General features: G+C 36.0%; 1 protein-coding gene across 1 annotated transcript in view; it reads left to right on the top strand.

The window, feature by feature from the left end:
* The window catches only part of FCHO2 (FCH and mu domain containing endocytic adaptor 2), a 110,987-nt gene that overhangs the window by 82,684 nt on the left and 14,943 nt on the right, over positions 1-13,360 (top strand). The window contains exons 18-21 of the mRNA XM_007457114.1: positions 2,316-2,419; positions 5,138-5,264; positions 9,512-9,623; positions 13,174-13,329. Coding sequence (XP_007457176.1) covers positions 2,316-2,419; positions 5,138-5,264; positions 9,512-9,623; positions 13,174-13,329 — 499 coding nt within the window. The remainder of the gene's footprint in view (positions 1-2,315; positions 2,420-5,137; positions 5,265-9,511; positions 9,624-13,173; positions 13,330-13,360) is intronic.

The raw sequence follows: 13,360 nt of genomic DNA, 5'->3' as shown, positions 1-13,360 counted from the left end.
TTTTTTTTCTGCTGTACGCGGGCCTCTCACTGTTGTGGCCTCTCCCATTGCGGAGCACAGGCTCCGGACGCGCAGGCTCAGCGGCCATAGCTCACGGGCCCAGCCGCTCCGCGGCATGTGGGATCTTCCCGGACCGGGGCACGAACCCGTGTCCCCTGCATTGGCAGGCGGACTCAACCACTGCGCCACCAGGGAAGCCCGGTTAGCTCTTTTTGCCTGTGTTGTATACTTTACAAGTCACTTCATATTCTTGAAATACTGCATGTAGTGGACATTTATTTGAAGTGAGCACCACCACCACCACAAAACACAATTAAGATACTTAAACCTGTGAACAGTTGTAGTCATCTCTTTCAGAGGCTTCTAGAAGCAGTATCTAATTGGCATGTGGAGATAAATTTATAAATTATAAACAAATCTATTACTATAATTAATAGATTCATTTATAAACAGTGATATTAATGAGCATTGTTACTACTTTTTCTCAAAAAGCAAATTCTGATTATTTGAAGAAGGTGAACTTAACCTTCTACCAGGCTTGGATTGAGTCAATCTAAATGCCGTTTGGACAGGCCGCTTGATTAGTAATGAAACTTCAGGTGTAAATGTCTCTACCATGTTTAGCCCCCTCAGAAGCTTGAAATAACTTGAGTATTGGTCAGTGCTGGTCTCATTAATAACGAACTATCGTTAAAGTAAATATGTCATAGCACAGGGAAGTGTAACAGTCTTCAGGTTAGTGCGCATTTCTTCCAATGTACAGCTTAAAGTAGGGGCGCAGCATGAAAGAACTGGTGCTGCCTGGAAGAAGGCAGCAGCCTTAGAATCTAAACTTGATTTCTTACCAGGTTTTTACTGTTTTCTTCAAGCAACCTGAATGGTGCTTGCATCTTTTATCTCTTCATATGATCTGCTTTCTAGATGATTCCATACCCCCATGCATTTGCTTTCACTCTGGTGTGACTTTTACTTTAGGTCTCTTGCTACCACCTCCATGCTCCTTCCTTTCACTCCTCCATTGCTGACCAAGGGTCCTCAGCTTTACTGTTCGTTTTCCCATGTACATACTTAGGCCCATTCTTATACTTTTAACTTTGCACATCTGTAAACTTATAGAACTTACTGAAACATATTTCTTCACACCCATATTCTTCAATCTGAATTATAGACTCATCTTTTAGAATGGACCAAAAGAATTTGAGGATCATTTTAATTAATTTAAAGATCATTTAAATGTATTTGCTTCTACACTCTTGCTTTGATTATGTTAATACATGTGTGACTTTTGATGACATACACTTGAATTTCACTGATTAATTTCTACCATGCTGAGAGGTTTCTTGTTTTTGTTTTTGTTATTTACTTTTGGCTGCATTGGGTATTTGTTGCTGTGCGTGGGCTTTCTCTAGTTGTGGCAGGCGGAGGCTACTCTTCATTGCAGTGCGTGGGCTTCTCATTGTGGTGGCTTCTCTTGTTGCGGAGCATGGGCCCTAGGCGCGTGGGCTTCAGTAGTTGTGGCACGCGGGCTCAGTAGTTGTGGCACCGTGGCATGTGGGCTCTTCCTGGACCAGGGCTTGAACCCGTGTCCCCTGTATTGGCAGGCGGATTCCTAACCACTGCACCACCAGGGAAGTCCCTGGAGAGTTATTTTTAATTAGGAATACTGAGGTTAGTATTTCTGGTTTTTAAAATTGCAACATTTGCAAATAGTGTTGAAAAAACATTGAACACTAAATTTATGTAGGATTTACGAAGTCAATATATGATTTTCTATATTTACCAAAAATTAATTATAGGGATTTGTGGAAATTTTTTTTGTAAACTATAAAGATATGTTTTATTGTCACTAAAAAAATGGCACAGTGTGTTTCAACTTAAGTTTAATTAAGGTAGATGTTTTTATTTAGAGTTCATGTTATTATTTTGAAGATGTTGCTTCAAAGGCTTGGTCTTGCAAATAACTGTAAAGTAGACGTATTGGCAGTAAACTAAAGACCTTAGGCCTTAAACTGATTTTCACCAGCTTACTTATTAGATTTAATTTTTATATGTATAAATAATTGAAACAGGAATACAATTTATGTCATTTTTATTGAAAAGTTAATTTTTTTTCAGGAATATTATTGGTAGCTTTGCAAAAAGCATGCTTGATACATTCCTAGCATTTCACAAATAGCTATAATTACATTTTAAAGAAAAAGAACTTCTGAAAAATGAGCTTTGAATCCTAATAGTTTCTCTGTAATAGAATGTTTTTATCTAGGGATTGGTACATACTAATGACTTTCTTCAAATTCTCTTTTCCCACCCACCAGCCAGGCCCACAACTCCTCTTTCTGTAGGCACCATTGTCCCACCTCCAAGGCCTGCTTCCAGACCAAAGCTTACTTCAGGAAAACTCAGTGGGATTAATGAAATAGTATGTACTCAGGTGTTTTTTTTAAAATTATAACTGTTTTGATTTAATATGCAAATGCTGTTTCTCTGTATGTCCCTTTACTGCTGAATGCTTGGAATTTTCTACTCAAGGCTTCAAAGTACAGAAACGTTTTCCCTGCTGATACTCCCTTCACTTCCCCATGTTATCTCAGTGATTGTACCTGTGGAGCAAGACCGCTGTTCAGGAGGAAAGAAATTTCCTGAGAAAGCACATTATAAAAACACAATTCAGTACCCATTGTTTCATAATTAAGAAGCAATTTTCATATAATTTTGCTTAAAGTCAAAGATTAAGGAAAAAACGGTGGCCTGTTCTTAGACCTAGAAGTATACTGCCAGGGGAGTCCTGGTGGGTATCTAGTCCAGCTTTCTTTATTTTATACATAAGCAATCTGGAGTTCACTTAACTGACTTGTAAAAGTACACATTGCTTAAAAAAAGAAAAAGGCATTGGTCTTCGAAAGTTGTCAGATAATGAAAGAAAATATATGGGTTCTATTGAGAGTCAGGCTCTCCCAAACCAGTCTTCTTTCTTTCAGTCTGTCCTGGTTTACTTTCATCTTTCACTTGCCAGTTTAATTGCCAGAATTAAATTTCTAAATGTCAAGCTTAATCTTTTTCCCCTGATATACATCTACAATGGTACACCTGTAATCCGCGTGGTTGAATATTTTAGCTGAATCTACAAGACTCTTCGTAAAGTTGACTCAACAACCTGCATTACCATACTAACTGTCCAGTTTTCTCCTCTTTGCAACCTAGGTTCCAGCCACTTGAAACTTTCCACTGTTCCCCAAACACATCATGCTCTTTTACGTATCCATGTCTCTATAGTACTCCCTCTTGTCTGAAATGCCCCTCAGTTTTCTATGTAGGAAACTGCTCTCTTTAAGACCCTGCTGCATATCAACCACCTAGGTGAAGCCCTCTTTGATGGTTACTCCTCCTCTCCACCCCACAGTGGACTTAATCATCCTCTGTCACTCTCTTCCTTATACCCATACACTTGCTCGTGTTTCTTTTAGTGCATCAATCACATTGTATATAAAGTTGACCCACAGTCAGTTCTCCGTATCTATGGGTTCCACATCCACAGATTAAAAATATTGCGGGGGGGGGCATCCAGAAAGTTCCAAAAAGCAAAACTTGAATTTGCCACACACTAGCAACTGCTGACATAGCATTTGCATTGCATGTACAACTTTTTACATAGAATTTACATTGTATTAAGTATTATAAGTAATCTAGAGATGATTTAAAATGTAAGGGATGACTGTACTGTTTTTGTGTGTGCTTCCTTCACTGGACTATACTTTAGCCAATTTCATATCCTTAATACTTTGCTAATGCCTTAATAGTTTACATAATGCCTGTCACCTCATGTCCTGTACCACTTCCATCTGTATATTTCCACAGCCACATTTTACACCTTGCTGTGTTTTTTCAACCTGCTGTCCATAATAATGAGTCATCCAAAAGCCATTCTCTGGAACTAATACTTTAAAAATAATTAATTGGGGTCACAAGGGTTTACTAAGTGTAAAATATTTTGGGCAGTATAATCTAATTTTTATAAGAGTGTATATCTATAAATTTATATTCATGCGAGTAGAGTTGAATAATTTTAGTGTATGAATGCTTATAGGGTTTTGTTGGTTGTTTTTCACCTTCTGTTTTTCATGTTCCTCAAATAGATGGGGACAGAAACAGTGTCTAATTCACTGCTTTGTATCTAGTACCCATGACCTGACACATAGTATAGGCACTAAATAAATATTGTATTTACTTATAACTTTTATAAGCAGGAAAGGTTGTCTTTAATTAAGCTCAATATTCCATATTTTAAAAATGAAACACCTCAGGAAGTGTTGCTGATGTATTATTGGAACAATTAGGAATTTGGAAGGAAAAAACCATTCACCAAAGTAAAAGATAAATGAATTGGAATCATACTTTTCATATTTGTTTTTATTTTTAACCAGAAAAGTGGGAAGACAGTAGAATTAAGATTTTCTCAAACCTCTGAATGGGGTAAACTTTCTCAATGAGGAAGCATTACAATGAATTATAAGGAAAATGTGCACAGATTTGTAAATGCCAAAAGTAAAGCAATATTTAGGAAGAAAATATTTGCATCAAATAAAAGGGTTAGTGAAAGCTCAGATAATACTAAGACCTCCCCAAACTAAATCAGGCAAAGCTAACAGACAACTCATAAAAGAGAAATGCCAATTTTATTTTTATCTACGGAATTAGCTAAAAGGTTTTAAATTTTATTATTTTTCCTTCTTCTAAGGCTCATCTATTCATTGCTGGCAAGAGTGCAGAGAAATATTCTCATATATTTACAGGCAGTAGGGTAAAGTGAGTTACCCAAATGGGAAGCAGTTGGGCACTATGTATGAAAAGCCTTCACAATGTTTAGCTTCTGAGAATCTATCTTAAGCATACTTTTTGAAATACAGAAAAAGTTTTTTATATACAAAGATTCTCTTGACGGCATTATTTTAAAAAAGCCTTTTCCGCTTTTAATATATTCTTGAAAATGATTTGACCTAGGCATCTCTAACTGTGAGTTTTAAGAAACACAATAAATTTGGTTTAGTATTTTAAAATTAATGTTCCTGATACCTAAAAATCTTTTCTGATAACTGGGGAATTGTTTTAGCATTTTGGTAAATGACATTTTGTTTTTAAGCCCAGGCCATTCAGCCCACCTATAACTTCCAATACCAGCCCACCTCCTGCTGCTCCGTTAGCCCGGGCAGAAAGTTCTTCCTCTCTCTCATCTTCTGCGTCACTAAGTGCTGCCAATACTCCAGTAGGTAAGTGATTATCATAAGTTACATGCAAAATTTAACATCCAAAATATGATCAGGCTGAGGTAGTGAAGAATTAAGCATTAGACATTTTGGTTTTCTGGAAACACACCTGGCATTATCAAAGTAGCCACATTTTCCTTTTCTCTTTCACATTTTATATTATCTGAATAGAGAATTTTAACCATGATTAGCACTGTTAAGAATGCATCAAATTTATAAACTACTGACCAGTATAAATAGTTGAAGGCAGAATATGGTGCAGTACTTTCTACTGTGAATTGGTACTTACATTCCTAAGAAAATTTGTTTTAAAAACAACTGATTCAGTGAAAGGAAGGGGGTTTGTGCTTGCAGTGTGGTCCTGGGACCTGCAGCATCTGTCTGTATCACCTGGGAACTTACTAGAAATGCAGACCTTTTAAATCAGAAACTCTGGAGTGGGGCTAGCAATCTTTGAACAGGCTTTCTAGGCAATTCTGATGCATGTTGAGTTTAAGAATCCCAGCCCTCATTAAGCTGATTTAATTATACCTAATTTGATTGATTTGTCAAAACTCACGCAGGAGAAATGGGTCTTCTGTATGTAGCCACTGTAAAAACGGCATGAGTGGTATAGGCTAAAATGAGATAAATGATTTGATTTCTAAATGTCTGAACATGATGTTACCATCTTATCTTATATACTTTTGTGAACATACTGTTTTTCCCATCTTCTGACTTTATGTAAACAATATATTCAATAAGTCTTTTTGTTTGCTGTAACAAGCACCTTATTCTTACATTTTGTGTGTATATGTGGTTTTGTTACCTTTTGTTTCCACAGAATCTGTATTTTAATCATAAAGAACCTAGATGGGTCCTGTTAGAAATCAAGCAGGTCCTGGTAACCAAAATTGCTTTAGTCGTTTCCCATTATCTCCAGATTACTCAGAACGTTTTCTATTTGTGATGGAAACTTTAATTTTGATTAAGTTGGTACATATTTGTTTGTAGTTTGGGCCAGTGCTGGCAATAGAACGACAAGTAGGTGACGGTGATGATACAGGCAGGCAGGATGTGATGTAATGTGGATTTTATATGACAAAGTTTCTTTAAATCTTCCTAAAAATATCTTCCTTTATTGTGATGTTTATTCAGCACCCTGTTTAGATTTAAGTTTTTGATTCTTCTTGTTCTTGAAAGTATTTTCTTTTCCTGCAATATTTTGTTTTATTTAAATATGATAGAAGATGATAATTTGATTGGGACACTCTCTGAAATTGAAAAGCACTGTGAGACTTCACAAGGTATTGTATCGAAAGCAGATGTATGTGTTAACTAATGACCCTAAAGTGTATCTAAAATACTCTGTTATCTAATTCTTCCTTTTCCAGCAATTTATGGTGTCTCAGAAATCAAGAATAACTCTAAGGTTTAACTATCTCAATTTTGTACTAATTATGTCCAGTTTCTATACAGGATCCATTGATAGCAGTGGATAAGTTATAAAAACATACATTATTTTTGCATTATCTTCCATCTCCCTCCTGCTCTTCTCTCCTTAACATTAAGAAATATCAACAAATCTTACCTCTAAAGCTATTAGAAGCAGAGAAAAAGTGATTAGGAAAGAACCAGAAAGAATATGTCAGTTAAAAAAAAGAAACTATAATATAAAAACCGCAAAGCAAAGGCTATCAATCACACGAAAGCCATTCATACAGTGAGCTGAAGTTAGAAGCAAAGAGGTAGGAAATAGTTGGGAGTGAGTCCCTGTTTTTTACTTCAGAGCTGAAAGGAATTCCACAAAAATATTCACTGATTGTTACAAAGGTAGGTACCCTTTATTTCAGCTTTATGTCTCTGCATTTTCAAAACATACACAATTGTAAATATGCAACAATTAAACCAAAATTAGAATGCATACTGTCCTTGTAAAGAAGAACATCCAAGGAATTTATTATTTCCAAAAAATGAGTCATTCTGAATAATATAGTACACAGACTTTTTTAGGGACTTAAGCACATATTTCCTGTGTCAAACATTTTTTTGAAGGATGCGTATACAACATGATCTTGGAAACAAAAACGGAATATACAAAAGGGGATCTGCCAAAATGTTAAGTGGATTTTGAGTTTTTTTCCTAACTCTCCAATATGTTTTTCTTCTTGCCAGTATTTCAGTAACAGGCTTAACAATTTACAGGGAAACTATTTCAAGAATTCTCATTTTATATGCCCAAATTGGATCATTGAAAAGAATAACTTTGTAGGTTTCTTTTGATTTTTAATGTCAAAGTCCTAGCAGACATTAATGTTACCCATGACTGTGTGTAGATATCCACTTGTGTAGGTTATACCTAAAGGAAAAGATTAATTTCAGATTTAAGAGCATAGAATTTTCTCTAATAAAAGATTATTATAGTCTTCATCTTTCTCTGAAAATATGCTTTCCTGAATTTCTAGTGACCCTAGTATAGAATATATTTTTTTTTTAATTGAACTAATTTAGATTTACAGTGAAATTTTCCCACTGCACAAACATGTATTTGCATAGTTGTAATCACATATCCTAGAAACTACTGCCTCTTGATCAAGCCCTTAGCTTTCATTTAATTCTCTCTCACCTGATCCAAACTTGAATCCCTGCCAAGTCATTTTTCTTTTCAATCCAGGATTCCCTCTGTGTTCAGTGATCTTACAAAATGAAATACACAATCATGTTTCTTTTAAACATTTTCAGTGGCTTTTAGTGCCAATAGGATAAAATTAAAGGTCTTCCATGTCCTGATCTGGGTTATAAACACTTCTCCAGACACATTTTCATGTCCTTTCATTGTTGCAGCCCATCACCCACAAAGTATGTTCCTGCTTTGCAGAAAAAACTACTTGTGGTTCAAAAAGGCACCATTTCTTTCATGCCTCTTTGGCAAAGTGTCTGGCATATATTGGTGGTTAGTAGATAGTAGCTGTTGTGATTTTGTGAATACATTTTATTATTGGGTTTATTTTCATATGAAATTTCAAGTTGTCTTGTTTGGGAGAGTTTACTTTTCCCAGTGGCCTAGAAACAGCAGTTCCTGTTTGAGTCATTTTTTTTTTTAAACTATGAAGAGCCTTCTAAATCAGAATTCTTCAAAATCTTGAACAGTACAGAATCTTCTTGGCCTCTAAAGGCAACAAAAGCTCTTTCTCACTATTTGTAGGAGCCCAGGTTTAGTTGTGAGGCAAATAAAGCTAGTACTGATTTTTGTTAGAATTAATAATACTCTAGGTATCTCAGAAGTAACTCACATCTGAAATAAAAATATCTGATGGCTATGAATTTATGTAGCAAAAAACATACATTCAAATTTCAGAGATAAATGAATAACCTAGGCCAACATATTTTTCTTTAAATAAGAATGAATAATCATAATTACCCAATTGACTTATTTTTACAAAATTTCATCATATATTGTATATTAAATGAAATGCTCCACTTTCCAATTGATAACAATAATGGTAAGGCATAAATGGAGAGAGTACACTTGTAAAGAAAAAAAAGGCAATGCACTATTTTAAGGGATTTGTCTGTTATGAAATAAACCAGATGCTTTTAGGTTTTAAAAAACACCTGAACATATACATTAAATTTGTTTACATTTTATTACTCTTTTAAAACACTGCTCTTTCTATGATTTGACTCTAAAGGTATCTTACTGAGTTAACTTTATGTCAGGAATGTTACCTCAAAATGATGTTATTAGTCATGTTTATCGAAGAAAGGTAATATGGGAATATAATACAAGCATAAGACAAAGAAGAGGTAAAGGAGAATTACAGTAATAATGAGTAGTGCATGATTACATTACACTGCTCTTTAGAAATAGCTAATGTATAGAAATACCTTAAATAGAAAAATCCAGTTTAATGACCTTACGTATGTTAATTAGTAGAACCTGAAAGAATTTAGTATCTGAATGGTTTTGAAGCCATATTTTAGTAATTTTAGCTCTTCAGGTGAAGGGCTTTTTCCTTCTGACATTCCTTAACCCAACCCTTCTTTGTCATTCTATTTAAAATTGAAGTCACTGTGACGTATTTTCCTGATTTGTTTTTATTTGTCCAACTTGTTTTATGCTCCATTTTTTAACCAGATTTATACTTGGGGCATCTTTGAAACCGGTAATAGAGTCACTTGTGACAAGCTAATATTTTGAGTCTACTCTGTCTTGGTATTTAATAAATATCTTTCTATAGGATTTAACAAATGAATTGTATTTATTCTAGGTGTGTCACGAGGTCCCAGTCCTGTCAGCCTTGGAAATCAGGACACCTTACCTGTGGCAGTCGCCCTTACAGAATCTGTTAATGCCTACTTTAAAGGGGCAGATCCCACCAAGTTAGTTTTTAAAAGATACGTGTATATGTGTGTGTGTGTGTTTCAGGGGCGGGGGCTTGGTGGTAAATTTTAAGAGTTATATTTTGATTCTCTATTAGAGTTTTCTATTACTTGTTTACCTGCTTTTTGCTATCAATTATAGTCATTTAGATATTGTCTTTCAAATTTAAGAAGTCACTATAATCAGTAGTGATGGCTTTTTTCTAAGTTTATGTACGTTTTTGCCCAGGCTTTATGACCAGTATGACACATCTGTTGTTTGACATGTCCGTAGAACAGGATTGTGGCAGCTGACGTAGATGGGGTAGAACTCTGCATCTTGGCCTAATGTGTATCTTTGGTGAGAGTGTGATGTTTGCAAGAGAGACCTAGAGTGCATGTCTATTACAGGAGACTCTTGAAGGATTGGTTTAACCTCCTTCTATTAAGAAAATGATCTTTGGGTGAATGACCACCTTTATTTTTCTTTCTTTTTTTTTTAAATTTTATTTTATTTTTCTTTCTTTTTTTTTTAAATTTTATTTTATTTTTTCATACAGCAGGTTCTTATTAGTTATTTCATACAGCAGGTTCTTATTAGTTATTTATCTTATACATATTAGTGTATATATGTCAATCCCAATCTCCCAATTCATCCCACCACCACCACCCCACCCTTATTTTTCATGTATAACATTATTCATTCATTAAATATTTGAGTGCTTAATATGTGTAAGACTGTTATAAACTTGCATTGTTGTGAAAGTTTCTTAGTTTTCACTTGAGATAATGCAAGCTCTGTAGAGAAGAACTTTTGTTTACTAAAGTACCTTCAGCACTTAAACAGAGTCTTACACATAGTAAGCGCTCAAATGAATTAATAATGTTACTTAGGAAAAGGAGAGGTATTGATATATGCTATGAAGAAAAATAAACCAGGGTAAGGGGATAGACAGTTACAACAGAGGGCTACTATTTTAGATAGAATGATCGGTGAAAACCTTTTTGAGGTTGTTTTTGAAAGACATTGAGGGAGGAGCAAGCCATGCAGATAGGTGAGTGAAGAGCATTCCAGTAAGTGTAAGGGACTGACGTAGAAGCATGCTTGGCATAGTCAAGAAACAGCAAAGAGAACCATGTCACTGAGTAGGAATAAACAAGGAAGAAAGTAGTCCAAGATAAGTCCACAGAGGGAACAGATCAGGCTGGGCCTTGTAGACCATGATAAGGAGTTTGGAATTTATTGTGGGTGAGGTGGGAAGCAAGTAGAGGCTTTTGAGTAGAGGAGTGATGAGGTTACTTATGTTTCTGAAGTAGCACTCTGCCTGCTACATGGAGAATAAACCAGAAGGAGCCAGAGTAGATGCAGAGAGAAAGGGTTAACCACTGAAGTCCAGGTGAGAGATGATGGTGACTTGTGTAAGGGTATTAGCAGAAGAGATGCGAGTAGTAATGAGATTCTGAATGTATTTTGAAAACAGAGTTGTCAAGATTTGTTGAGGGAGTAGATGGTTAAATTTGAAGTACTTATTAAGACAATTTAGTGGGGATGTTGAGTTGAGGATAGTTGAATACATGATTCTAGAGTTCAGAGATAGGTCCAGGCTAAAATATTTGGTAGTCATTAATTTGTACATGATACTTAAAGCCTGGGGCATTAGGGTGTAGAGAAGAGATCTGATGAGAACTTAAGTCCTGGCCCCCTTCAGTGTTTAAAAACAGGAGGGTGAGAATCATCCAGCAATGGAGTTTGGGACAGCAAGCAACAAGAGAGGTGAGAAGAGAACCAGTAGAGCAGAGTCCCAGAAACTAAGTGAATAAACCCTTTCACGAAAGAAGCTGTGAAGCTGTATCTGATGCTATCCGTCAGGTCAAGAAAAATTGATCATTAACAACATGAAGGTCATTAATGACCTTCACAAGAGCAGCTCTAGTAGACTGCTTCGAGGGCGCTCAGGAGCAGGAGATGATGCAACACAGACAACTGTATTTGGAGAGCGCAAATGTTAGGCAATTCTTTTAGGATATTTTGCTCTAAGTAGAAGCAGAGAAACAGGGTGGTAGCAGGAGAGAGATGGGAGAAACAGAGGAGGCCTTTATTAATTTTAGTTTTTGGGTTTTTTAAAGATGACTGACATACATTTCAGTATGCTAATGGGAAAAATCCAATATTTATGGAAAAAACTGAATCTGCAGGAAAGGGCACAATTGCATGAGTGAAGTCCTTCAGTATGTAAGAGGAGATGTGCTTCAGTACAGTTAACCTTAGGGGCATAGACTGATTATCTGTTGAAACAGGAGGGAAGGCAGAAGGTATGGATGCCTTAAGAGTCAGGGAGATTAGGATCTTAGTAGTGAGAGTATGAGGAAGTTCTTTTCTGATTTTATTTTATCTGTAAAATTTAAAGGAAAGTCGTTGACTGTGGGTGGGGGAGGGAATTTTGCGGGTTAGAGTTAGAGGAGAAAGGAGAAGGTATGAAAAGAGCTAGGGAATGTAGTAGAATTTCCAGGTAATACTAAAGGGGCCCAACTGAGAGTTTTGGCTATATCATTATATGTTTTTCTCTAGTCATGTTCGGCCATATAGGTGTAGGTGAGGAGCTGGATTTAGCTAGGACTGTTTTGCCAAACAAGCATAGTCAAGTGAGAGAGAACCAAGGGGAGGGTTTATGCAAAGGAGTATGTATATTGATGGACCATGAAGTCCCAACATAGGGGGAAATGAGGATATGAAGGAAGAGTGAAGATTCATGAAAAAGGTGGCAGGAACAATGGATTATGGAGGTTTTTGATGAGATTGGAGATGCAATACTAGACAGAATGAGTAGGAGAAGTAGGAAGAGAATATCCAATGAGTGGGGAATCAGACTGAGATGATGGAGGGGCTGAAGTATGGCTGAGGTAGGCTGGAAGGCAGGATCATTGAAGGCAAGGGGCTGAAGAACTAGGTGACCAAGGTGTTGAAAGGATTATCTTTGTGGCTATTGAAATCACTAAAAATTTATGATAGGAGTAGTTGTGCAGAGACAGACTGACAGTGGGCCAGGAGCTATAATTTTCAGAAAATGAAAGGGAATGTTGAAGATGACTTGGAGGGTTGGGATAGTGAGTAGTATAATCTGATGGTGTGAGTTTCAAATGAAGCTGGTGGTTTTTCAGAAGGAAGAAGGAATATAGAGTTGTAAGAGGCAATGAGAAGCAAGGAGGACATCTACCACTGCCACCATCAGGCCCAGTGCTTTGTGGGGTTTGGAGGAAAAATAGCTACAGCTGGGGATAGTGTTACCAGGGAAACAGTGTCCTTATGAGACAGCCAGGGATGGTTTTAGCAAACAAGCGAAGGAGTATTATCAGTGTGCTTCCATTTGTGTTTGGAATTTAATTCTAGGAAAAACTGGTGTTAGATGAATATATCATTTCACATAGAATCATTTTTTATAATTGAAAAAATAATTCATGGTAATTATGATAAAAGGTTTTATATATATAAGTAAAGCCCTTTTAAAACTAAATATGCTTTAAATGGAGGTTAAAATGCCTTATTTAAATTTTTCAAAATGCCTACTTTCAGGTGTATTGTGAAGATCACTGGTGACATGACAATATCATTTCCAAGCGGAGTTATTAAAGTCTTCACTAGTAATCCATCCCCAGCTGTGCTCTGCTTCAGGGTGAAAAATATCAACAGACTAGAACAAATTCTTCCAAATGCACAACTTGTGTTCAGGTTTGTGTACTTTTCAGTTTTTTTTTTTTTA

The sequence above is a fragment of the Lipotes vexillifer genome, unplaced genomic scaffold (assembly GCF_000442215.2).
Source record: "Lipotes vexillifer unplaced genomic scaffold, Lipotes_vexillifer_v1.1 scaffold241, whole genome shotgun sequence".
In the NCBI taxonomy this organism is placed as follows: Eukaryota; Metazoa; Chordata; class Mammalia; order Artiodactyla; family Lipotidae; genus Lipotes; species Lipotes vexillifer.
Note: the sequence above shows the minus strand (reverse complement) of the source record. Positions and strands in the feature narration are given on the sequence as shown.